Source organism: Dromiciops gliroides, chromosome 3 (genome assembly GCF_019393635.1).
Source record: "Dromiciops gliroides isolate mDroGli1 chromosome 3, mDroGli1.pri, whole genome shotgun sequence".
In the NCBI taxonomy this organism is placed as follows: domain Eukaryota; kingdom Metazoa; phylum Chordata; class Mammalia; order Microbiotheria; family Microbiotheriidae; genus Dromiciops; species Dromiciops gliroides.
Window position 1 is genome coordinate 323,227,547 of NC_057863.1, and position 27,251 is coordinate 323,254,797.

A 27,251-nucleotide genomic window follows, 5' to 3' on the forward strand; every position below is an offset into this window, starting at 1 on the left:
TTCTTCTTGACCTCTCTGCAGTGTGTGACACTGTTGACTACCCCTCCTTCTTTTTTTTTTTTTTTTGGTGAGGCAATTGGGGTTAAGTGACCTGCCCAGGGTCACACAGCCAGTAAGTGTTAAGTGTCTGAGGAAATATTTGAACTCAGGTCCTCCTGACTCCAGGGCCGGTGCTCTGTCCACTGTGCCACCTAGCTGCCCCTACTACCCCTCCTTCTTAGATGCTCTCTTTACTCTGGATTTTCGCAACAGCACGCGGTTGTAGTCCTCTTTTTACCCATCTGACCACTGCTTCTTGGCCACCTTTGAAGAATTTTCACCCATGTCCTACTTCCTACGTGGGAGTGTGTGTCAGGATGCTCTTTCGATATTACTTTAGATGAGTCACCTAACATCTCTGAGGCAGTTTCCTTTTGTGTAAAATGGAGGCAATGGTACTTGGCAGAGAGTATGTTGTACTAGAAAGAGCTAAGACTTGGAGTCTATAGAGAATGGGAACAAGGCACACCCTGATGGGCTGACACCAGCAAGAAGAAGGGACACCTCTCCTGAAACTGGAGCAAAGAGGGAGAGTAAGGAGATAATACCTACGTGACTACATTAGGGCCATTCATATAGCATATGGAATTAGGGCTTTCTGAGTGATAGCAATTTTTAAAAGGGGAGGAGGTTTGGGCTCTCTTTTCCTCTCTATACACTCTCAGTGACATCATCATCTTCCATGGCTTTAATTATCATCTCTGTGCAGATAGATTTCCAAATCTACATATTCATCTTTCGTCTCTTTCCTGAGCTCCAGTCTTTCATCACCAACTGCCAACTGAACATTCCCATTTGGATGTCCCATAGGCATCTTAAACTCAGCACATCCAAAACAGAACTCATTATCTCTCCCTTAAAACTCTCTCCTCTTCCTAATTCCCTATTTCTGTCAAAAGTACCACCATCCTAGGGGGCGGCTAGGTGGCGCAGTGGATAAAGCACCGGCCCTGGATTCAGGAGTACCTGAGTTCAAATCCGGCCTCAGACACTTGACACTTACTAGCTGTGTGACCCTGGGCAAGTCACTTAACCCTCATTGCCCTGAAAAAAAAAAGTACCACCATCCTTCCAGCCACCTAGGTTTGCAAACTTGGAGTCAGTCATTCTTGACTCTACTCTTCTCCTTCAACCCCCAATACAATCCGGTGCTGAGGTTTATTAATTCTACTTCCAATATAGCTTTCACATTCATCCCCTTTATATGGCAACCACACTAGTTTGGGTCCTTAAAACCTCTGGCCTGGATTATCATAATGACTTCCTAATTGGACTCATTGCCTCCAATCTCTCCCGTTTTCCCTTCTCCAATCTACAGCGCCACCAAATTGATATTCTTAAAGCACAGATTTGGCTCCATTCACTCCTCTTGTTCAATAAACTTCAATGGCTCCTTTCTGTCTTTTTAGGATAAAGTACAAACTCCCCTGTTTGGCATTTAAAGTCTATGATAATCTGGCTCCAACCAATCTTTCCCGATGGAAAAGTTTCCCATTATTCATCCCTATTGTTCCCAGCTCCTCACTCTATGTTGCAGCCAAACTGGCTTCCTTGCTATGCCCCATACACAGTATTCCATGTCTGGCTTCTGAATAGGCTGTCTATAGTCCTGGAAGTTCTCCCTCTTCACCTCTACATCTTGCAAACACTCTCTCTCTTCAAGGCTCAGCTCATGAGCCACCTCCTAGATGAATGTTCTATCTTTCTTTTGTATCTCCAGTGCTCACTTCAGTGCCTTGAACATAGGATGCACTTAAAAGGTGTTTTTTTTCATACATTCATTCAGATTAAAATACTTTATTGTGTATGTATTTTGCATTTACTGATCTATAGGCTCTTTGAGGACAGGAATTATTTTGATCTCCAATACCTAATACAATCCCTGGCAGATACTGAGCACTTAATAAATGCTTATTGAATTCCAATAAGATAGAAAACTGCTGGGATAGCCTCTCAGAACAATTCTAAAAGGCTGTGCTATGCCAGTGGAATGCAAGCAACTGCAAAGTAAAGAAAAATATAAGATGCCATATGATAACTGCTAAGTGAACGGTAAAGCAAGTGCGCCAAGAGTTCACAGGAGGGAGTCCAATTGTCTGGAGAGGGAGTCAGAGAAGGTCTTCACTGACATGTTTCCTTTTTTTTTTTTTTTGGAGATAATTGGGGTTAATTGACTTGCCCAGGGTCATACAGCTAGTAAGAATCTGAGGCTGGATTTGAACTCAGGTCCTCTTGATTCCAGGATGAGTGCTCTGTCCACTGTACCACCCAGCTGCCCCTGAACTGACATGCTGATTCCTTAAATCTTCAGGAAAGACACAATGAAGGATCACAGTCCTTAGTAGTTCATCTGCCTAGCGAATTGGCCTCAGGCTGACAAGAGCAGAAGGAAGAACCAGAGAAGGGGATTCGGGAGGGTGGTAGCAGGATTTTTCTAAGACTTCATGTTTTTTATCCTTAAGGAGTGGCAACTCCTATCTGATTAACCACAGCCCTGACTGTTAAATCCTTTTCAGTAGCAATAAGATAATATGCTGCATAGACAGTTCTGGATCTAAATTAAATCCAAGACAAAACTTTAACAGGAACTAGACCTAGATAAGCTATGCAAGGTCAGCCTGTGGTTCCCAGATAAGCATCTGACAGGAAACCAAAAAAGAAAGTCCCTCTCTCATCTCCAACTGCTCAATCACGATATTTTGTGTAGCTGGCTAAGTTGAGCCAAATGTATGCAGAGCCAAGATGGAGCAGAAAGAGGTAGGATAACACAAAGAATGCTGTTCATCTATTCCTATGATGGGAAAGTAGGGAGTACCAGCGACATTAGTGCTTATTTCAGTTTGGAAAAATATATAAAACAGGAGTAAAGGAGTATGTGTTCATTTTAGACACACCCCTCCCTCCCCAATCTGGAAAGGGTTCAGAGAGCACTTGTTCTCTTTCTCTTCTTGAAAGTATGTTTTCAGATGGGCTCAGAAGTCCTGTGCATATTCTTTTATTTTTTTTTGCGGGGCAATGAGGGTTAAGTGACTTGCCCAGGATCACACAGCTAGTAAGTGTCAAGTGTCTGATGCCAGATTTGAACTCAGGTCCTCTTGAATTCAAGGCTGATGCTCTATCCACTGTACCACCTAGCTGCCCTCTATCTATCTATCTATCTATCTATCTATCTATCTATCTATCTATCTATCTATCATCATCATCATCATCTGTCCATCCATCTATCATCTATCTATCTATAGTTTATTCTATGTTTAATATGTTTTCACTCTTGTTTTCAAAGAAGGTTCTGTTTGAGAATAAGTTGTTGGATACATTCTGCTAAAATGCACAAGTGAGAAAGGTCAAAGATCCAAGACTCCTCAGGAACAAGAGGCTCACTGACAATGGAGAAGGTGGTACTTAAAGCCAGACTATGAAGGAACATTACAATTTAGATAAACTAAGAAGACAGTGAAACAGCATGTATAATGGCAGGAATATAAACAGGTCATTTTTTTTCTTTCTTTTTCTTTTTCTTTTTTTGCGGGGCAATGAGAGTTAAATGACTTGTCCAGGGTCACACAGCTAGTAAGTGTCAAGTGTCTGAGGCTGGATTTGAACTCCTCCTGAATTCAGGGCCAGTGTTTTATCCACTGTGCCACCTAGCTGCCCCAACAGGTCATTTTTGTTTTTTTGTTTTGCAGGGCAATGGGGGTTAAGTGACTTGCCCAGGGTCACACAGCTGGTAAGTGTCAAGTGTCTGAGGCTGGATTTGAACTCAGGTACTCCTGAATCCAGGGCCAGTGCTTTATCCACTGTGCCACCTAGCCATCCCATCAACAGGTCATTTTTAAAAGATAATGAGAATGCCCATTAGTTTGGATGGAAAGAAGGAGTTCCTATAAGGGACTTTCACAAGATAAAGTTAGAAAATTAGGTAGGGAACAGATTGGGAAGGGATGTACACGGCAGGTTAAAGCCTTTGGATTTTTTTTTTAATGAAGTTATTTTTGTTTGTTTTGTTTTTGTTTTTTGTTTTTTGTTTTTTTTTGCAGGGCAATGGGGGTTAAGTGACTTGCCCAGGGTCACACAGCTGGTGTCAAGTGTCTGAGGTCGGATTTGAACTCAGGTCCTCCTGAATCCAGGGCCAGTGCTTTATCTACTGTGCCACCTAGCTGCCCCAAAGCCTTTGGATTTTTTCCTATAGGCTGCATTAGAGATAGCCTGAGAGCAGGGTGCTCAGTTAGAATATTTCCAGTCCATGTATGAGATGACTGGGTCCTGGACTAGGGTGGTGGAATTGGAAAAGGACAGAATTGGGAAACTTTCCTGTGTATAGGGGAGGGATCAAGAATAGCTCCAATGTTCTGAGACATGGTGACCCTGATGAAAATAAAGAAGTCCAAAAGGGAATTTAGTTTTCGAAAACATGCAATCTTGGCTTTACACTTCTTTTACAGAAACTCCTTTATAGTACTAAGGATTAGTCTTATAGCACTAGTAATTAGGGTAAGTGTTGATGCCAAAACCTATGTTTTAGAATTAGCATGCTATAACACTTAGAGGTTAGTTCTGTTGTATCAGAATTTAGTTTTATTTTTAAGGTATGTAAACTGACCTGTCAAAATTCAAAATCCATACAGTATAATGAACTTATGTTGTATCATCCTTTAATTAGCTTAGAGAAAGCTTAGATAAATAAGAGAATCTAACAAATCAAAATTAAGTACAAAAGAAATAAAAGCTTCCATTATAAACTTTTTTGGGGGTGGGGTAGAGCAATGAGGGTTAAGTGACTTGCCCAGGGTCACATAGCTAGTAAGTGTCAAGTGCCTAAGGCTGGATTTGAACTCAGGTCCTTCGGAATCCAGGGCCAGTGCTTTATCCACTGTGCTACCTAGCTGCCCCCATTATAAACTTTTAAATGGGTCAATGAATTAGGCCTTTTCAATGTAGCCCCAAAGTAGCCTTAATGCCTTTGATGTCTCACCTTCTTCATGAGCTTCATCATGGTCCGCAAGTTGCTCTGCTGTTTCTAAATCTATGATTTTGCCCGATGGTCTTCTGGGAACATTTGTATTTCTTGGAGAAAATACTTCAGAGACTGCAAATTCTGAGGCCTTCTTGACTTTCTTCAAATGAAAATTTAAAAAAAAATTAAGATATCAAATATTTCAGTAAGTATCATCGAATTCCTATTCTATATAAGAATCTGATTCTCCACTGATGGCTAAAATACTTTCACATTTAGTTTCTGAGAATTTCTAGTTTATGAAAATTTAAACTCCTGGAGTTTAAAGGATTACCCTGGGGGGGGGGGAGAAACTTCGGTAATTTTTGGAAAACATTATAAACAAATTCTGATATTTCACCTAATTTTGTCCAATATCTATGTATAGTGAGATTTTTAAAAATTGTGGTAGTGCTCACTTAAGTACTATCAGTAGAACTAATGAAACCTGGACTTAAATACTGCTAACAATTCCTTAACATTAAGATTTACATAGAAATATTTCCTTAGGAGGGAAAAAAGAGAATTATAATCTGGGTAGCTACTTGTGAATAGCAACCAACATACATTAACATATATCATTTTAGAGCTTGAAGTGACCTCAGAGTTTACTATCCTCATTTTACAAATGAAGAAACTTAGGCAGAACTGGCATGTACATCAAGGCATCTTTCTTCCTTGGTTAGTGCTCTTTCCACTAAACGGATATGCTTGATGACACTAATTCTGGTGTCAGAGGAGTTGTACAACCTGCCATTTTGAGCTAGTCACTTTATTTGACTAGGTTTTAATTTCCCCAAATATAAAAATAAGGGGGTTAGAGAAAATGGCCTCTGGATATGCGACCTAGGAATCCTAGGAATCTGTCATTCTAGAATGAGGCAGGTGGACAAATTCATAGTTTACATTTCCCTCTTCCCATTATACTTCAAGAAAACAAAAGGACTTAGCTTTCGAGGTTTCATTCAGAGGAAGTACAAAGTTAGCACTTGATGCCTCTCACAAATATTCTGTAATACATCTAGAGGGTATTATAATTATGTTTATAGCCTTGGGATCATGACCCAGGCATCATCCTTGACTGCTCTCTCTCATCCCCCATATACGATTAGTTCAAGGCATGTCAATTTTACCTTTGTAATATCTCTCACATGCCCCCTTCTTTCTTTTGACACTGTCATCACCTTGGGACAGACCCTCATCACCTCATGTGTGGACTACTGTAATAGCCCTCTGGCTGGTCTCCCTGACTCAGGTCTCTCTTAACTGGTCCAACTCTGCTCAGCTGTCAAAGTGGTCTTCCTATATCAAAAGTATGTCATAGGGGGCGGCTAGGTGGCGCAGTGGATAGAGCACCGGCCCTGGATTCAGGAGTACCTGAGTTCAAATCCGGCCTCAGACACTTGACACTTACTAGCTGTATAACCCTGGGCAAGTCACTTAACCCCCATTGCCTCACTAAAAAAAAAAAAAAAAGTATGTCATACTGTTGTTGAGTTGTTTCAGTCATGTCCAACTCTTCATGACCCTTTTTTTGTTTTTTGGGAGCAAAGATACCAGAGTGGTTTGCCATTTCCTTCTCCAGCTCATTTTACAGATGAGGTAACTGAGGCAAACAGGGTGAAGTGACTTGCCCAGGGGCACACAGCTAGTAAGTGTCTGAGGCCAGACTGGAACTCAGGAAGATGAGTCTTTCTTTTTCTTTTTTTTTTTTTAGTGAGGCAATTGGGGTTAAGTGACTTGCCCAAGGTCACACAGCGAGTAAGTGCTAAGTGTCTGAAGCCGGATTTGAACTCAGGTACTCCTGATTCCAGGGCCGGTGCTCTATCCACTGCGCCACCTAGCTGCCCCCAAAATGAGTCTTTCTTATTCCAAGTCCAGTGCTCTATCTACTGCATCACATAGCTGCTCCATCATTTTCAGTCTAAATCTGACTCTGTGACCCCATTTGGGGTTTTCTTGGCAAAGATACTGGAGTGGTTTGTCATTTCCTTCTCCAGCTCAGGAAACTGAGGCAAACAGGGTAAAGTGACTTTCTCAGGGTCACATAGCTAGTAAGTATCTGAGGTATAATTCAAAAGGTATCACATGCCACCCCAACATTCAACAAACTCTGATGGTTTTCAGTGATTACCTGCAGGATCAAATATAATGACATTCAAAGTCCTTGATCCTGCCCCATCCCTAGACACATACTCTGAGATCTGGTGACGCTGGCCTCCTCTGTATTCCTTTAACAAGATACTCCATTTCCTGACTCTGGACATTTACACTGGCCGTCCCTCGTGCCTGAAATATTCTCCCTTCTCATTTCTGCCTCATGGATTCCCTGGCTTCCTCCAACTAAAATCTCAATTTCTCCAGGCAGCCTTTTCTGATCTCCCTTAATGCCAGTGCCTTCCTTCTGCTGCTATTTCCAATGTATCCTGCCTATAGTTTGTCTGTATGTATGTATTCATTTGCATGTCGTCTTCCCCATTAGACTGCGAGCTCCTTGAGAGCAGGAACCATCTTTTTTGCCCTTCTTTGTATTTCCAGTCCTTAGAACAGTTCCTGGCACACAGCAGGTCCTCAATAAATGTTTATTAACCGAGTGACATGTCTTTAATTGCACACACACTATATATATATATACACACACATACATGTGTATATATATATATATATATATATATATATATATATATTTCTTTTGGGGGGGCAGGGCAATGAGGGTTAAGTGACTTGCCTGAGGTCACACAGCTTAGTGTCAAGTGTTTGAGGCTGGATTTGAACTCAGGTCCTCCTGAATCCAGGGCTGGTGCTTTATCCACTGTGCCACCTAGCTGCCCCTACACTATATCTTTTTCACATTTTTATACTTTTTTTTATCTAAAGAAGTTATCATGCTAGATAAAATGGGATAAAGACAGAAGAAATTACATAGAAACAGGCTACAATAATTTCAAAAAGATTAACCAATTTAAATCAGTTGTCATGACAAGACCACCACAAAAGCATGACAAGTGCCCTAGTAAAAATACAATTTACTTACCAAGTGTACAGATATGGCACCCAAAGATAGCACTGGTTTAGAACATAAGTTAATTTGTAAAATCAAACAGAGAAGAATGATGGAAGATTATGAGTAGTATTAACTCAAAACTGTGAGGAGAGTGAAGAATAAAACCATTTTACGGAAAGCTTGGTGAGAGACAACTAAGAGAAGCTGTCTTATGGACAATTAAGGATGAAAACAGGAAGACAACAAAGAAAAGAAAAATGGTTTCTGCAAACTCTTTTTACTATCAAGGATGTGAGAATTCACCACACTCGGACTCTAGCATCATGGTCCCAGGTGTGTTTATAAAAGGGGAAATGTTAAAAGAGATAAAGAGACAATAGACACAAAACACAGCTAGATTATACTAAGTGCACATAAAGGAGAGGTAATACATTTATGAGGGCACCTCATAACTGATTCACAAGGTAGCTGAATAAGATGATACCAAAGTTATGGGGGGGGGGAAAACCTTGGTCCTTATTAATATCAAAAAATAATAACCAAGAAAATATTAACAATTACTGATTCTTTCTTCTACATAAAATTTCTATGAAAATCATGTGCATGTGCATTGAGTACCTCCTTGATGAAGGTATTAGTAAAGAACGGGTAGGCTTTTACACATGATATTTCACAGTAAACCACATCTTTATCATCACACAACTGACTACAAAATATGGAGAATAGGTTCCACTGTGCTTACTGTCAGATTACAAGAAAGCATTTGATATGTAGGAGAAAAACAATGCCTTGAAAGGCTTTTTTCCAACAAGGTGTTCTCCATTCATACATCAAAATCACTCAATATGCGTTGAAATATAAAATAGCAGATAACTTTGCTAGATGAAATTCAACAAATTTCTCCTAGGAACAAAGGCCTATTTTAAGAATACAAATACTCTAGTAAGGTTGCTTGCTACTAGTCATGAAATATGACAGTCTTCAAACAACTAGAAATTAGTATTGCTCAGGAGGAAATATAACAAAGATATAACATAACAAAATAACAAATAAGGAAATACAAAGAGGTGAAATAAAGCAGTCATGTCAAAGTCAAATAGAAATGGTCTCTAATCCATGCATCATTGGAAGGGACATTAACATTAGATCACAGTGCTGAGTTTAATATCACGTCTCTCCCACTAGATGACAAATTTTGTGAAGGTACCACTAGCCACTACTGTAGTCTGCCACTAACCTCAACTTAATTAACTTATTACCTGGAGAAGCATGAGTATGGTAGTAGATACCTTAGAGGAGAACCATCTTGGAATTGATTTTGAAGGTAGCCTCAGTAGCCTCAATTATGATACTGGTTAAAACTTTACAAATCAGTTGCTAAGTTCTAGCTGGTGGTGACAATAATATGTAGTAAATTCCTTTAAATTTAAAGAAAAGGAAAAAAATCCCAGGAAAATGGGCAATTTAAAAAACAAAACATAGGGCATAATTGAATTGTGGATGTTAAGATGCCAATAAAACATTTAGGGAGATTCCTTTGAAGATCCATGAAAACTTTAAGCTACAACATAATCTGACTCAAAAACTTCTCTTCTGACTACTTAGGATATTTGCTACTTAAGGCTACTTTCAGTTCATTCTAATTTTCAACTTTAAAAAAATATTTTATTGTCATGAACTTGAAAAACATTAGTGTTTCTATATACAAAGATGAACAGAAAAAGAGGAATGCCTATGAAATCATTAGCCTCATATGAAAAAATTGTTTAAAAATGTTTTAGTGATTTCCTTCATAAAAATGTTTTATTGTTTCTTTCCTTTCTTCCTTCCCATTTTCCTTTTTTTGTTGTTGTAATTGTTATTGCTACCATTTTATTCTTGGTAACTGCCCCCTGACCCAAAGCCCACCCTTATGATCATCATCAAGCCAAAAAAAGCCACACACTGACCAGGTCCAAAAATACAGGTCTCGTTCTGAATTTCAAGTTCCCAACAAAGGTTTAGATGTAGGAACTTTATCAGAAATATCTGCTGAAGAGATTCCCCCTGCCCCCAACTGTTTCCCTATAAAGGCATTGGGTTTTTTTTCTTTTTTTTTTTGTACAAAACACTTCAAAATCTATACAATCAAAATCATTCATTTTATCTCTGTGGTCCTCTCTATTCCTTGTTCAGACAATAATGCTTCCCCTTTCCATGTGAAAAGTATCTGAAGTGAAACTATGCCCTAAAAATCAAAGCTTCTTAAACTGTGCATCATGATCCCATATGGGGTCTCGTAACTAAATGTGGGGATCACAAAAAATTTGCCAGCAAATGTTTGATTTGTAGACCTTTTTTTCATATAATGTGAAACTATTTCAATTATATACAATCTATACATGGGATCATAAAAAATTTCTCAAGGGGGCGGCTAGGTGGCGCAGTGGATAAAGCACCGGCCCTGGATTCGGGAGTTCCTGAGTTCAAATCCGGCCTCAGACACTTGACACTTACTAGCTGTGTGACCCTGGGCAAGTCACTTAACCCCCATTGCCCTGCCAAAAATAAAAAAAATTTCTCAGGCAAAAAGGGGATGTAAGTGGAAAAAGTTTAAGAAGCCCTGCCCTAGAGGACTTACAACTTCACTATATTTCAGATATCCTAGAACTATTTCAAGAACTATCAAATAATAGTGTTGACAAGGGACATCTTTGCTTTACTCCTGATCTTATTGGAAAGATCCTTCTATTATTTCTAGATAATACCAGTTCTTGGTTTTAGATACTATTTATCATACTGAAAAGGCCATTTATTCCACTACTTTTTAACATTAAGTGATGGTGTATTTTTCTAGAAGCTTTTAAAATTTGTATTTTGTTATTAATATGACTTATTATGTGTATAGTTTTCCTAAAATTAAACCAACCCAATATTTCTGCTATAAATATAACAAGGTTATAATGTATAATTTAAAATATGTAGTTGTAGCCTCTTTGCTACTATTTTATTCAATATATTTCTGCATCAATAGTCATTAGTGATATTGGTCTATAATTTTCTTTTCCTGCTTTATTTTTATTTTATTTTATTTTTTGGTGAGGCAATTGGGGTTAAGTGACTTGCCCAGGGTCACACAGGGCCGGTGTTCTATCTACTGCGCCACCTAGCTGCCCCACCCTGCTTTATTTTTCAATGATTTAGGTATCAGGGGTATATTTATCTGATAGGAGGAGTTTGGAAGGATCTCACCTATCCCTATTTTTGCAAACAATTTGTGTAATATTGGAGTTGACTGGTCTTTGAATGTTTAATAAAGCTCACTTTAGAGTCTGGTTCTGAAATTTTTTTCTTTGAAAGTTTTTATGGCTGGTTCAATTTGTTGTTGTTTTTTGAGATGGGGTTAAGTTTTCTATTTCTTGTTCTGTTAATCTGGGTATTTTATACTTTTAAAATTATCTAACCATTCCACTTAAGTTTTTGGTTTTGTGGGCATGTAACTGGGCAAAATTATTTAATTTCTTTGTTATTTGTATTGAATTCTCCTATTTTTTTTTTTGTACTGGCAATTTGTCCTTCAATTTTTTTCATTTCAATTTTGATTATATCTTTTTTGATTTTTAGAATTTCAATTTTTTATTTGTTTTTCTTTCTAGTGCTTTAAAGTTCCATTCTTATCTCATTAATCTGGTCTATCTTTTGTTGATTTAAGGGTTTAGAAACATAAATTTTCCTCTAATGACTATTTTGTCTTCCTTCATCCCAAAAGTTTTGGTATGCTTTTGTCCTATTGTTACCATTTTCTTTCTTTTTTTGTTTGTTTTTGTGAGGCAATTGGGGTTAAGTGACTTGCCCAGGGTCACACAGCTAGTACTTGTCAAGTGTCTGAGGCCGGATTTGAACTCAGGTCCTCCTGAAGCCAGGGCCAGTGCTTTATCCACTGCACCACCTAGCTGCCCCTACCATTTTCTTTTTGACAAAAACATATTGTTTCTATGATAAGAGTAAGATTCATGGCATGCTCTCTCCACATCCTTTCCTACACATCAGCTTGCACTTCTCATGGACATCAGTTAGGAGAAATAGTAAGCTTGTCCTCCCTTTTCATCTGTTCTCTACTATATTGCTTTCTTCTCTTAAAACTAACAAAACGAACCACACCTAGATCTTGTGATAGTCTTTCTTAATTTCTTGGAAAAAGTGGGATACTGAAGGGAGTATTGTTTCTTCTCTCCCTACTAAATGAAAACGTCTTCATTCCTTAATTCCTTCCAACTATTCATATTTGCCTTTATAAGTCAGTCAGTCAGTCTCTGTCTCTCTCTTGCATTTCAAAGTTTCTACTAATTGTTGATATTTTAATCAGGAATGCTTGGAAGTCCTCTATTCCACTAAGGAACATTTTATGCTCAGTTTTTTAGGGTAAGTTATTCTTGGTTTAAGCCTTTATCTTTTTTGTGTTTTTAGGAATCTATATCATTCCATTATTTTCTGTCCCTGAATGCAGTTGCTGCTTGCATTACATTTTTTTTTTTTGGATCATGGAAGCTCTGGGCTCTGGCTCTGAACTTCTTGGGTATTTTCAATTTAGGGTTTCTTTCCAGAAACAATTAGCAGACTTTTTTCATTTTGCCCTCTAGAAAGATCTGGCCAGTTGTGATTTCTTGAAATATAATGTCCAGATTTTTTGTTTGGTCATTGTTCTCAGGGAGTTTGATGATTACTAAATGATCTCTATTTTCCACATCAGTAGTTTTTGATAGCAGATATATGGCATATTTTCTACTATTTTTTTCAATCTTTTGATTTTGTTTTAATATTTCTTGCTGCCTCATTATTTTTCAGGCTGTCTAACATATGGGTTACTTTTCCACCTTTTAAATTATTCTAAGCTGTATATTTTCTTTCTATTTCCCCCGCCTCCAGAGCTCTTATTTCAATCCTAACTTAATTTTTCATTTTTTTCTAGTTACTTTTATAGTTCTTGTGGCCATTTTTTCTCTGCAGCTTTAGTTATACTTTCTGTAGAGTTATTCTCTCTTTTTGTGCGGGGAGGGGCAGGGCAATGAGGGTTAAGTGACTTGCCCAGAGTCACACAGCTAGTGTCAAATGTCTGAGGCCAAATTTGAACTCAGGTCCTCCTGAATCCAGGGCCGGTGCTTTATCCACTGTGCCACCTAGCTGCCCCCAAGTTATTCTCTTCTTCTGGGTTTACCTCTTGGGCTTCTCTTAACACTATTCCTTCATTATGTTTGGGGTTATCTTCTGTTTATTCATATTTCTAACAGTAATTCCCAAATAGGGACTTTGTGCCAAGCTCTGGATGTGCCCCCTCTCAAATTCTGGATGAGTTAGTTGGTACCTTTTTGATCTTATCCCTTCTGTAGTTTGGATACCACTGTTGATACCATCCTGAATGGAGTGGCTGGTACTATACATCAGACTCTGCCTCGGTCTCTAGCTTCTGTCTCAGTCTCCTGGTGGTCCACTGTAGATGTTGTCTATCTAGCTCCTTCTCCTTGCACACTCTCAATCAGGAGCTGCTTCTATCCCATACTGTGGACCTGACAGGCCCTAGTCAGATGGATATTGTGCTCGTTCAAAGCCTCTGCAAGCCCCCTTACCCCCAACTTGTCCTGGGTACTTAGTTGGTCTTGTCTTCTACTGTGGTTCTTGGTGCTCTGAAGAGAGCAAACCTGAGTATTGTTTTCCTGTGCAATTACCTATTAGGGCTGACTCTGCTCTGACAGGACAGGACTAAGATTCTCCTGGTTTCAGTCAATTAACAAGCATTTATTAACATTGTGTGCCAAGCCCTGCACTAAGAGCTAGAGATAACAAAAATAGGAAAAATGATTAAGAAGGTCCTTAAAGGAGCTTACATATGAATGAGGGAGACAACACGTAAATAAATAAGTACATACAAGATAAATATAGAGTGTAAGGAAGGTTACCAGAACTCACAATGGCTTTCATTTGCCTTTTCCTCACTCAGATTCCCCCCTCCCCAACCCCATCCAAGGTGTCATCATTCATAGTGCTTGCAGGTTTCAGATCTTTTACTAGTGCTCAAACTGGCTTCCCTAGAGCAACCTCTCTGCCAGTACCCATCATGTTGTCCATTCCTGGACAGCATAAAGGTGATAACTGCTGTTTTTCTTCAGTTTCCCTGATCATTGCTTTGTCTAGTACTCTTTAACGATATTTGCTGAGGTATATGTAGGAAGCTATGTTACCATTCTAACTGGAAGTGCCTACCTCACATCTTTCATTAGAAGACAGAGAATAATAAGAAAGCATACTTTACTAAAGAGGCAACATAAGTCATCATATCTAGACACTAAGGAATAAGAATAACATGTAACCTAGGGACTCACTAGTGGAACTCTACCTTGAACTTATCTTATTTCTTTTTCAATCCCAATTCTGAAAAGTCCTTACCTTTGTCCAGTACTCCAAATTCTCAGAGTCAAAACCATGCTGCAAATAATATATTCAGAACATTAATATACGGATGTCATTTTAAATTCACTTTACAATTTAAAATTATCCTCCCAAAGTGAGTATTGTAAAAGCTCCATCGTTTTCTTCCCCAAATCATAGAGCATCAAAAAGATCAATAAAAGATTATTTTTATAATAACAGCAAGTAATGGATTGAGGTTAGAAATTAATTTGGGCCTTCTAGCACCTAGTACTGTAGCCTGGTATGTAGTAGGTGGGCATTTAAACAATGTTTGTTGATTGAAAGATGATATACAAATATTATGAGGAAACTTCACTTTAGAATGACATTCTCTTTTAAAATTTCATCTGTTGGGGCAGCTAGGTGGCGCAGTGGATAAAGCACCAGCCCTGGATTCAGGAGGACCTGAGTTCAAAGCCAGCTTTAGACACTTAACACTTACTGGTTGTGTGACCCTGGGCAAGTCACTTAACCCCTAATTGCCTCTAAAAAAAAAAAAGCAAACAATAAAATTTCATCTGTTTGTTATCTTCAGTCTCTTCCAATTCTTGATTCTGCCATACCAAATGTGGGATTGAGGGAAGTAGAAAGCTGTATCAGGGGGCAGCTAGGTGGCGCAGTGGATAGAGCACCAGCCCTGGAGTCAGGAGTACCTGAGTTCAAATCTGGCCTCAGACACTTAATACTTACTAGATGTGTGACCCTGGGCAAGTCACTTAACCCTCATTGCCTCACTAATTGAAAGAAAGAAAGAAAGAAAGAAAGAAAGAAAGAAAGAAAGAAAGAAAGAAAGAAAGAAAGAAAGAAAGAAAGAAAGGAAGGAAGAAAGGAAGAAAGGAAGAAAGAAAGAAAGAAAGAAAGCTATTATCAATAACAATGAAGAATAAATCTGGTCTCCCCAGAGAATCAAATTAAAGGCTGCAAACAGTAGTACACAAAATCTAAAGGATAGAATTTGCTGGGATAGCAAACAGAAAGATCAGTTTTCTCATTTCAATACTGCTACACTGGACTTCAAGATGCTGAACAAAAGTAACTTCTTTGTGCTCGTCTGTATTTTGTTTCCTGAGAACTAAGAGTGGAGAACTGGACCAATTGAGTTTTTGTTTTCTTTTTGCAAGAAAAAGAAAACTAAGGCAGACATCAAGCAACTAAAGTTGAGCATCCATTAAGCTGAAACTACAACTGACGCTGCCAGAACAAGCCCTTTCCTTTATAACTCCCTTCACCATTGTGAGAAATGTAGAATCATGTCTCATGGTTAACAAAAAGAAGCATTGGTTTTGCTTGTGATAAAGGTGGATTGGTAAGTTAATAAGATGAGACTACTTAAGCAAGCAATATCATTGACACATGAATATGAAAAAGAGTAGGACTTTTTTCAATTATATAATATTTTACCTTCAAAGCATCTGAAAAATACCAAGTAATGCAGCTGTACTACTCAATAATGTTTCACTATATTCAAAGAAATAGATAATCTTATTACAATCAAATTACATTGCAAGGTATTCTTGTTCTTCAACTATCTTTTCATTCTCTATGGAGAAAGCAATGAGCTAGATCGAAACCCATCCTGGAGACTTAGAAGCTTTTCCCCAAACTATTTACTCTTTAATCAATGTTTCCGTGCCTGTGTCCTATTGCAGACTGAGCTCATATCAGGTCAAGAAAGACTAGTATGGTCCTCATCTTACACTGTGCAAAGCAAAGGCTTCTATTTGCCTTTGCACATAGACAGGCTATTCTTGTAACCCAGTGAGAACTGACTCCTTTTTTATACCTTCCTCTTCCATGTTTAAATATTCATTTTCTAATTCTTGGGGAAATACTTTAAACTAGCAGAAGGGCATTTTACCCTGATCCTTTAAAATATTATTAACATGCCCACTGCATTGTCCAGATGGGTGATTTAATAATATATAAGAATTATTGTCTGTGTACTACAACATGGCTAGATGTCTTAGAGATTAATATTAAAACATTATGACTTGGGGGCAGCTAGGTGGTGCAGTGGATAAGGCTCTGGCCCTGGATTCAGGAGGACCTGAGTTCAAATTCAGCCTCAGACACTTGACACTAGCTGTGTGGCCCTGGGCAAGTCACTTAACCCTCATTGCCCTGCAAAAAACCAAAACAAAACATTATGACTTTCGTTGAAAAAAGTTGGAGAAATTATTATATGGGTTCTCAAGTTGAATGTTAAGACTCACTTTCTTTTTACTTTGACTTGCTGCTTTTATAATTGCTCAAAGTCTGGTGGGTTAAAAAAATGCATTGATAATAGGTGGTTTTGTACATAGCATTCTAACTGTGCATTTTTGTCTCTTGATCTAAGATGTAGATGATATTAACATTTTTCATCTTTCTGTGCACATTCGGAGAATCAAATGAACTATTAGATGTAAAAGTACTATATGATTTAGTATTGCTTAATTTGTTGACTTGGTTCAATGTTTGAATCAAATGTCAATAAAGTGTCATCTGCTTTATTGACTTAGAATTCCTTAACATGTTTTAGGTAATTCATGGAAATGGGTTAGGATATTCATTTTATGTCAATACCATAAACAAAAGTTGAGTAAGCATTATTAAAAAGATCATTTCCCTTTGATGGTTTCCCAATGTTTGAAAAGTCAGGATCAGCTGGGAATAAAAGAACAAGTCGGTTCACACTTCTGGACCCCAGCCACCTCATTTGTAAAATAAGAAGATGGACTAGATAATTTCTATGGTCCTGTCTACCTCTAAACTCTAGTAAGCTGGGAATTTCTCCCAAGAACACTGAGATGCACCAGGAAGTGGTCTCCTTATTAGGGAGAAGAAAATCGTAAAGATGAGTTGGAAGGTAGAGAATTTTCTTGAAAACAACTATTCTGATACTTCATTAAAAAAACATGACTCCTTTTACATATAATTGGGAAATATTTAACGAAATATTAAAATTAAAAAAAAAAACCAGACCCCTATGAAACATGTATAAAAGAAAAAAAAACAAAAAAAAACGGGCCATGTTGAGGCTGGAGTCTGTAACAGCAAGTCTCCTTTATATGCCCATTTTCTGGAAGGGCAATTGTGAAGGGTTCTCAGAATGGAGCAAGACTTTTGGAACAAGCTTTTTCATGCCACGAAAGAACACTGAGGAGCCTGAGCTCCTGGTCTTGGGGACGGGAGGGAAACTGTTTCAAGCCTGGGTGAGGCTGACTCTGGGGCTGTCACAGCTGGGTCCCCTTTGGCCCTTGTGCCATCTTCAATTCATTTCAATAAACATTTATTAAGCGCCTCCCATGCCCTCAAAGAGTTTACAATCTAATGGGGGAAACCACATGCAACTGTAGATAAAGCAAGCTATATACAGGATAAATGGGCGATAGTAAAGAGAGGGAAAGCATGGGAATGAAAAGGGGTTGCGGAAAGCTTCCTGGAGGAGGTGGGATTTTAGTAGGGGCTGAAAGAAAGTCGGAGCGGGGTTGGGGGCGGGGGGGGGGGGGGGACGGAGGCAGTGATCATAGGAGGGAGATGATCCAGGCATGGGTGTAGGCCTGGGGCTGGAGCTGAAGGTGGGCCAGGGAGTGGGGGCCGGGCGGGGGGTTGGTTCGGGGAACTGCCAGTTCTAGGGTCAACCTCCACCTTGAATCGGGCCCCCGAGACCCCAGGGTTGTCTTTTGCAATCACCTTGGGATTCGGCTTTTTGGTGAACCGTTTCCAGCGATAAAGGTCTGTCCTTTTCCCCGAAGAAGCCAATTCCCGGGTTCCTACCGGCATCTTTCTGCCTGGTCCCCACAGGAAAATTTATTTCTAAAACCTCAGTTTGGGGATGCGGTCTGTACCCGCATCTGCAGCGGCTGCGTGAGTTTTCAAACGAAGCTGCTCCGATGCACACTGGGAAATGTAGTCCTTCTCTTAAGCAAGAAGGCGGCTTCTCAAGCGCGGCTGAACCACAATTCCCGGGAGGTTCTGCGCACAAGGAGAACGCGTCCGCACTGTTGCCTATAGCAACGTCCAAAGCTCTGTTTTCATTATTCTCTACTCGGCTCCCTGGACCGGGAACTTGCGTTGACCTTCCGTCGCGCAGGATGATGACGAATTTCATTCCAATTGGCTGGACTCGGAGGTGGGGCTATGAGCAAGTGTCCTGCGACCCGGAACACGTGTGAGCGAGTCGGTAAACGTGGGGACTGGCGGGAGAGGGGTTTGGTAGCTTCAAAAAGGGAGAACTTTTCCCGGTTTGGTTTGGGCATACTCCCGTCGGGCTCTCTCGGTGCCAGTGCTGCAGGAGCTATGGCCGCCCCTCTTTTGTGCCCTTATACGGCTTTCTTCTTTCTAGACCTCTGCTCAGGTCATCTTTCCCAGCCCCACGGTGTTTCTATGAGCAGGTGACTGGCCACTCAGTAGATAGACCTTCTTGTCCTGGGGCGGGGGGGGGGGGGGGGGCGACGGGCAGTGTTCGTCCCTGAGAGCTTGGCTTCAGAGCTGCGCTGGTGGGGATTTTGGGGATTTTAGCGACGATCGTTGAGCTACATTGTAGAATTGCACATGGCTACAGTCACGATTGCACAGTGTACAATCAATGTAGTAGTTTTGCAGATGAGGAAACCTACGGGTGAGTGAATTTCAGGGCATTGCTAGAGCCTGGGATTTGACCCCCCCCCCAGTTTCCGATTCCAGATTTTTGCCTCTTTCTACCCCTCCCCCGATCCCCCCATCTGAGCCACCCTCAGTGGTGTTTCCAGATCCAGCCCAGTATAGTTTATTGTATCAAGGGCTGGGGAGGGGTGTTTCATTGTGTGCCTTTCATCCTGATGGCATTGTCTGGGGTTTGGAGACAGATTGCTCCTAGGGCCCTGGCTTCGCTGAAAAGTAAAGTCCGGGGCAGCTAGGTGGTGCAGTGGATAGAGCACTGGCCCTGGAGTCAGGAGTACCTGGGTTCAAATCCGGCCTCAGACACTTAACACTTACTAGCTGTGTAACCCTGGGCAAGTCACTTAACCCCAATTGCCTCAATAAAAAGAAAGGAAGGAAGGAAGGAAGGAAGGGAGGGGGGGAGGGAGGGAGGGAGGGAAAGGAAAGGAAAGTCAGGGGTAGGATAAGAAGAATGTCATTGAGAGAATTTGGAACTCATGTAGAAGAGGTATGTTGACAGTGTGACCCTGGATTAAGTAGGAGGTTACACCCGATGCTGGGGCCTTTATGGAAGTACCTCCTTGGTAAGGAATTGAGAATGTAGTTTATCTGTTGTGAGTGGAAGCTGAGTAGACCAGAGACCTCCACTTAACAATGTAAATATAGCATCCCTCCATCCCCCACCATGTCACTATGTAAATATGGGACAATTCTGGCACATGCACTGGAATATCCAGACAGCCCTGATACATGTCCATAGAATCAGACATGGAATCAACTTGCCTTTAAATTCCTAGTGATTTTTAATAATAAATAATACATGTAATAATATTTAATCTGTATTTTTTTCATCCACATAGATGAAAATTGGCATGGACATTTTAATAATATGTACATGATAAACAATGACTTCTTATACTTTTCAAGTTTTCTTTTTGGTGCTACCCCGAATGTTGTCATTTTATCTCTTTTCACTAGTGGTAATCTAGTCAGCAATGTAAATTAGAAGGGCAGAGTTTAAAAAATGGGGAGGCAGAGTTAGTTTTAAAAAAGTGCTTTATAAATAAGCTATTATTATTAGGAGGATTGAAGTATATTAGAAATCTTTGCCAAGTTCCATTTTGAGGAATACATTTAATTTCTTGATGTCTTCATGTGTTTCATTTTCAATGAACATACACTTTATTTATTTATTTATTTTTTAGTGAGGCAATTGGGGTCAAGTGACTTGGCCAGGGTCACACAGCTAGTAAGTGTTAAGTATCTGAGGCTGGATTTGAACTCAGGTCCTCCTGACTCCAGGGCCAGTGCTCTATTCACTGTGCCACCTAGCTGCCTCCTGAACATACATTTTAATTATGTTCTTAAAAAAAGAACAGCAAAGAATACTTTAAAAAAATCACTATTGTCAGTTGATCAGTAAGTAAGGAGAATATGATTCTTGTTGCTGAATAAGACAAAGTGCTGTATGTTTTCTGAAAAATTTTATTTCTGTTGTCATAATATGTTTTAATGATTTATTTATTTAGTGTTCTTAGTGATGGATTTATTAACATTACAGCAAAAACCGAAATCATCAAACAGTAGTTTGTCTACTTCATTACTTCCCAACTCTTAGCAAAATTCATTATTTCCTGGTTTTTCTCCTTAATTGTTACCATTTTTAAAAAGTTTCTACTCTTCAGCGATGTGCTTGGATCACATTGTCCATAAGAAACCTATTGACCACCCCCTCTAGCTATATAATCTTGTATTTCTCTTTCTCTGTTAAACTTGTAGGAGCAGATGTCTGCAGTTACTACTGCCAATTCTTTACCAACCATTGTCTCCTTAACCCTTCATTCTGACATTTCAATTCTCACTAAGGAACTGAAACTGTCCTCTTCAATATTCTTTCCTGACTTTTCCACAGAATTTGACTACTCCTCTCTTTCTGAGTTATCTTTCCTGAATTCTAACTATTTATCTGACCCTGACCTATCCTTGTTCATTTCCTTCACTTCCTGTCCAATAGTTGTGGTGTCTCTCAAGGCCTTGTCCTTGGCTATATCCATTTCACTTTTACTTTCCATAGAGAGAAGTGACTATTCCACCTGAAAATGTTCACTTTGTAATTAGAGAGAGAGAGAAGGAAAGCTAGACTTTTTCTGATATACCCTAGATTTGGAGAAAGCAGATCTCAGGGTGTTTAGGGAAGGGAAGAAAGAAGTGTTCATATTATGCTGCTGTGTGCCAGGCACTGTGTTAAGCTGATTATAACAACCCTACAAAGGAAGGTGCTATTATCATCTCCATTTTACAGTTGAGGAAGTAGGTTAAATGACTTGGCCAGGGTCACACACCTGGTAAGTGTCTGAGTCTGAATTTGAACTCAGGTTTTCCTGATTCCAGGCCCAAAGCATTATCCCTTGTACCATCAACTGCCAGAGAAAAGCTCCTATGGACTAGAATCATACAAAGGAAGTCAACCTAGGAGAGATCATAGTTCTAGAGGTGGAAGAAACCTTACAGGCTACCTAGCCTAATGTTTGCAATCTCTATTCATTTCCAGTTTTTAAAAAATCAGGACATTTGCCCTTCTCTGGTTTTGTAGCACCTCCCCTTTTCTCCATGATTTTTTTATTCTTCCAAATATAAATTTATTATTTTTGCCAATTAACAAGCATTTTTTCCTCTCCCTCCTATTTCCCCCATCGAACAATTAAAAACACTGATACAGAAGACCCTAATAACAATTATACATAGTCGTATATAATAAATTTCCATATTGGCCACATCCCCCCAAAATAGGTCTCATTCTGTATTTTAAGTCCATCTTTCTAGCAAGAGATAGAGAATGTGCTTTATCTTTAGTTTTCTGGAATCATGGTTTATCATTGCATTGATCAGAATTCTAAAACCTTTCAAAGTTATTTTTTCTTTATGATGTATTTGTTTTTTATTTGTTTATATTTTTGGTGAGGCATTTGGGGTTAAGTGACTTGCCCAGGGTCACACAGCTAGTAAGTGTTAAGTGTCTGAGGCCGGATTTGAACTCAGGTCCTCCTGAATCCAGGGCTGGTGCTCTAACCACTGTGCCACCTAGCTGCCCCATGACTTTGAATTCTGATAACAACTGGGCCTCAATTTCCTCACCTCTAAAACCAGGAGGCTATATTAGATTAATTAATGAGGAGAATATATATGTAAGTATGTGTGTGTGTATTTACCTAGGTTTCCCAGAACATTTCATCAAGTTTTTTATGCTGTTCTTGTGGACAAAAGAGAGAGATCTGCTGGCTTGAGATTAGTATAGTTAGGTTAATTTGCTACTGTTTGAATGGCCAAACCCAAAACATAGTCATTAATAATTTGAGGTCAACTCCAAGGATGTGTGCTGTTTAGCATTTTTATCAATGACTTGGATGTGCTTATCACATTTGCAGATGACACAAAATAGGGATAGCTAATACATTGGATAACAAAGTAAGGATTCCAAAAATCTTGATGGACAAGAATACTGAGCTGACTCTAATATATGAAATTTAATAGGGATAAATGTGAAGTTTCATACTTGAGTTCAAGTTTGAACTTGAGTTCAAAAAGTCAACTTCACAAGTAAAAGATGGTTAAGTATGGCTAGATAGCAATTTGTCTTTAAAAAATATGCAGGTTAAGACAGCTTGGTGGTGTGCAGTGGATAGAGCACTGGGCCTGGAGTTAGAAGGACCTGAGTTTAAATGTGGCCTAAGACACTTACTAGCTGTGTGACCCTGGGCAAGTCACTTAACCCTCATTGCCTAAAAAAAAAATAATTAAAAGAATCTGAAGGTTTTAGTTGGACTTGAGTTCAGTGTGAGGCGACAATGTAACATGGCAGCCATAAAAAGTGAGTATGTTTAGGACAAGGGAGATAATGTCCTTTTTGTATTTTCTGCCCTTGTGGGACTGTGTTGGTAATATTGTATTTCATTCTTCCTACCACATTTTAGGAAGGGCATTGCAAAACTGGAGCATTATCCACAAGAGAAGCACTAAGACTAGATGGATTGGACTAGGTGGTTTCTAAGCTTCCTGCCAATGCGTAGATTGCATACTTCTGTGAAATTTCTATATCTAGCACCAGTCCAATTTCCTTAAACTGGCTGGATACCAGTCTTCCACCTCAGTGTCCAGCTGGCCTCCCCAAACTAAACGTGTCCAAAACTGATTTCATCATCTTTTGGCTATAATTTGCCTTTATTATTTCCTCTTCCCTAGTGCCTTGTATCTGGTTGGTTTGCCCAATCTTGTCAATTTTGCTTGGATAGTATCTCTTTGATTTGTTCTCTACTCTCCACTTAAAATGCCACCACCTTCAGCAAGGCCCTTAGCATTACTTACTTGGACTATTGTAATAACCTCCTTCTTTCTCCCAGTCTCCAGTATATTCTTCACAAATCTGAACAAGTAACAATTTTACTCAGAAACCTTTAGTAATTTCTTTTTTTTTTTTTTTTGCAGGGCAGTGAGGGTTAAGTGACTTGCCCAGGGTCACATAGCTAGTAAGTGTCAGGTGTCTGAGGCCGGATTTGAACTCAGGTTCTCCTGAATTCAAGGCCAGTGTTTTATCCACTGAGCCACCTAGCTGTCCCCTTAGTAATTTCTTATTGCAAATAAGACAATCCCTTAACTTAGTCTTTTACAATCTAGCGCTAGTTTCTTCAATTTTATTTTACATTGTTCTCCTTCATATATTGTGTTCTCTTCTCCATTATCTGTATTTATTCATACAGGCTGTCCTTCATTCCTAGAATATGCTTTGTTCTCACTTCTGCCTTGAAATCCTTCAAGACTTAGCTTCATGGGTACCTTCTCCATGAAACCTTCCCAGACTGTTTGTCTTCACCCTTTCCATCTCTATGACAAAACTCCCCAAAAATCTTTCTTTGTATTTCCTACAACACTTTGTCTGATTTTCTCCTTTACAGTATACAAATTTGGATATGTTTCCTATTTCTCATGATTGCACTGGATTTCATAAATTACTTGAGAGTAGGATCTTTTAATTCTTTTCTAGTACTTAATATAGTGAAGGGGTTAGTTTAGATGATTTTTAGGGCCTCTCTGGCTCTCATTTTATGATTAATAGTACTGGGCCAAATGAATATTTCTTTGGTGGAAAGGGGTAAGGGAAGAAGCATTTATTAAACACCTGTTATATGCCAGGCCCTATGCTTTGCACATATTATTCTTTCTTTTTTTTTGTTTTTCTTTTTGTTGTTGTTTTGGTGAGTCAGTTGGGGTTAAGTGACTTGCCCAGGGTCACACAGCTAGTTAACTTGTCAAGTGTCTGAGGCTGCATTTGAACTTAGGTCCTCCTGACTTCAGGGCTGGTGCTCTATCCACTGTGCCACCTAGCTGCCCCGCACATGTTATTCTTTCATTGGAGTCTCATAACAACCCTATGAGTTAGCTGTTATTACATTCCTCATTTTACAGTTGATGAAACTAAGGCAAACAGATTGTGTCAAACAGATAAGTATCTGAGGTCACATTTGAATTCAGGTCTTCCTGATTTTAGGCCCAGTGCTCAGTCCTCTAAGTGACCCCTCTAGAGGATGGTTCTCTGTTACTTAAGCTTGTTCCTTGAATGCAGTTTCAAAATATTTGCAAAATCAATTTTTTTCCCCCATTTTTGTGGGGCAATGAGGGTTAAATGACTTGCTCAAGGTCACACAGCTGGTACGTGTCAAGTGTCTGAGGTTGGATTTGAACTCAGGTCGTCCTGAATCCAAGGCCAGTGCTTTATCCACTGTACCACCTAGCTGCCCCGATCAATTTTGTTTTTAAAAAAGGTCATGTTATAACAAAAAAAAATGCTATATGGATGCATGTTATTTTGGGGGCTTTTGTAAATCCTTTCCAGACATACACTTGATGTTTTGAAAGGCACTGTGATATTTGTTTACAAAATAAGAATTTCCACTAAACTTTGAGGATTTTTGTTATGTCACTAAAATATGCATCAAGAAATAATGTATCAGGAGTCCCAATACCTGTACTTGGTTTCTTAGAACACTTTCATATTTCTGACTACTTTTTTTAATTGCCCTACCATTTGCACATTTACTTTTTTGCACTTTGGTCAAAATGGTTTTGCCTTGCCAGCAAGAAAAATCAGATACTTATATAATAAGTGAAGTCTAGTCAAATTCACTTTTTTTTTCTAAGCAGTTCAGTCTCTGCTTCTGAGACATTGACCCCAGCATCTCTCTATATAAAATGCACAATCTATTTTTCTGTTCAGTTTCTTTATACAATATCTTCTTATTACCAAGGACTGTTTCCCATTGTAATGTGTTCCTCCAAGAAACAGAGGTGTTTAAGTGAATTGACATTGAATTCTGGAAAATCATCTTTTTCATTTAATTGAGTAGTTGAGGTGTACTGCAAGAAAATAATATAAGTAAACACCATTAGAATGTGAAAGGATACCTTTGGAACATGTTCAGTTACTTTCTTATTGCCTGCCCCCTTTTCTCCCTAATAACCTACATTTATTTTTTGAAATGTACTAGCAATCCCCTGGGCTGGTCCTTCTTATTATTTTTATATGAATTTCATTAAGAACAGGCATCTCCTATTACAGCAGCTCATAGTCTGAAGTAAAAGATAAAATATGTGTATTTAGGTTAAGCAATGTTAAAATTGCTTTACAACTATTTTACAAGACGAGGCAGCATTTTTACACTCTGCCATAAGGGAAAAAGGGCTTTTTGACTCTGACCTAGATTGTCTAAAAGTTGTTACCAACAATATGTTGATTCTCAGAGTATCCTTCCATTCTCTTATTTACTTTTTTATGTTCAGTTCCAGATTCTCTCCCTCCCTCGGGCCCTTCTCCCACCCATTGAGAAGGCTAGCAATACAATACCCATTATACATGTGAAGTCATGCAAAACATAGCCTTCCATTCTCAAATATGACTGAGAATGGGCTGTTCGAGGTACCTTTTTTTCATTATTTTGAGTGCGCTGATCTACTTTGTGGTCTGAAGTACTAACTGAAAAAAAATCTTTCAATTATCAAACATTCATTTTTTTCTCCCTCCTACCTCCTTCCACCCACCTAAAAAGAAAAAAAAAATACAGAAGTACAGAAAATCATATCACATTAGCACAGTTATGCAAAACATGAGGTGCTACTAAAGAATGAATTTCTACCTCTAGAAATGAGACTAAGTGATAAATGAAGCCAACATTATTATTTTTGCTGTTGTCATTGTTTCCTGAAAACTTCAGTGAAACCTCATTTGGGGAAATTCCTAAAGTAAAGAAACATTTTCCTATACTAAGAAATTTCTCTCTATTAAATTTCATCATATTAGGTTCAACCCATTAATCTAGCCAAAATTTTTTATGATTCAAATTCTGTTATCTGACATATTCAATTGCATGTCATATGCAATTATGATAAGTATTACATGTATTCTTTTTGTCCAGGTTCACTTTCCTGGGGAGTTTTCTTTTGTGAGAATTAAAAAGAAAAAAAAAGGACTGGGAGTTGGGGTATCCCAATTTTCTAAGTTAGTTTCTCCACTAACAAGGTAGATAGTATTAAGCTTAATTCTTTTTAGATTCAGAGATCAGAGATATTGAACTGGAAGGCACCTTCAGAGGTCATCTTATGCTACATAAAAATATCAGATCACACAGGATCAAGGACAGGTTCCTTAGGACACTCCACTGGCAACCTTCCTTCAAGTTGATGTAGAGCTATTGATGATTCTTCTTTTGTTCTGATTTTCCAATTCTGAATCCACTTGTCCCCTAGTCCACAACTTGCCATCTTACCCATGAGGGTAACAAAAAAAGCTTTGGTCGAGTATTTTGCCGACATCTCTGTCAATGATTGTGATTGACCAGAATCTAGGTCCAAATAGCACTTCCCCCTTCTTGCTACCTTTTAGTATTCTAGAGCACAGGTCTTGCCACAGGTTTTGCCACAAATGGGCTCAGACCTTTGTGAGCACAATTTTTATTACTTGTGATTAATAATTGACTGTACTAGGCCAATTAATTTTTTTAAAATCCTCTAAGAAAGCATACTGTGACAATGTGTTGTTAGAAAAATTCGAGCATTTTTGTTCAATTCAGTAAGCATTTATTAATCACTTGATATATGCAA

At 38.9% G+C, this 27,251-nt stretch overlaps 2 protein-coding genes across 2 annotated transcripts in view; one reads left to right on the top strand and one right to left on the bottom strand.

Annotated features, from left to right (window-relative positions):
* The window catches only part of CCDC191 (coiled-coil domain containing 191), a 121,637-nt gene extending 103,296 nt beyond the window's left edge, over positions 1 to 18,341 (bottom strand). The window contains exons 1-3 of the mRNA XM_043992872.1: positions 18,156 to 18,341; positions 14,457 to 14,495; positions 5,012 to 5,153 (exon numbers count right to left, since the gene is read on the bottom strand). Of these exons, the coding sequence (XP_043848807.1) occupies positions 5,012 to 5,153; positions 14,457 to 14,495; positions 18,156 to 18,245 (271 nt within the window). The 5' untranslated portion in view covers positions 18,246 to 18,341. The remainder of the gene's footprint in view (positions 1 to 5,011; positions 5,154 to 14,456; positions 14,496 to 18,155) is intronic.
* A 619-nt stretch (positions 18,342 to 18,960) lies between these two features.
* Positions 18,961 to 27,251, top strand: part of QTRT2 (queuine tRNA-ribosyltransferase accessory subunit 2) — a 42,174-nt gene continuing 33,883 nt past the window's right edge. Inside the window, exon 1 of the mRNA XM_043996583.1 lies at positions 18,961 to 19,083. The gene's annotated coding sequence lies outside the window, so the exon portion shown is untranslated. The remainder of the gene's footprint in view (positions 19,084 to 27,251) is intronic.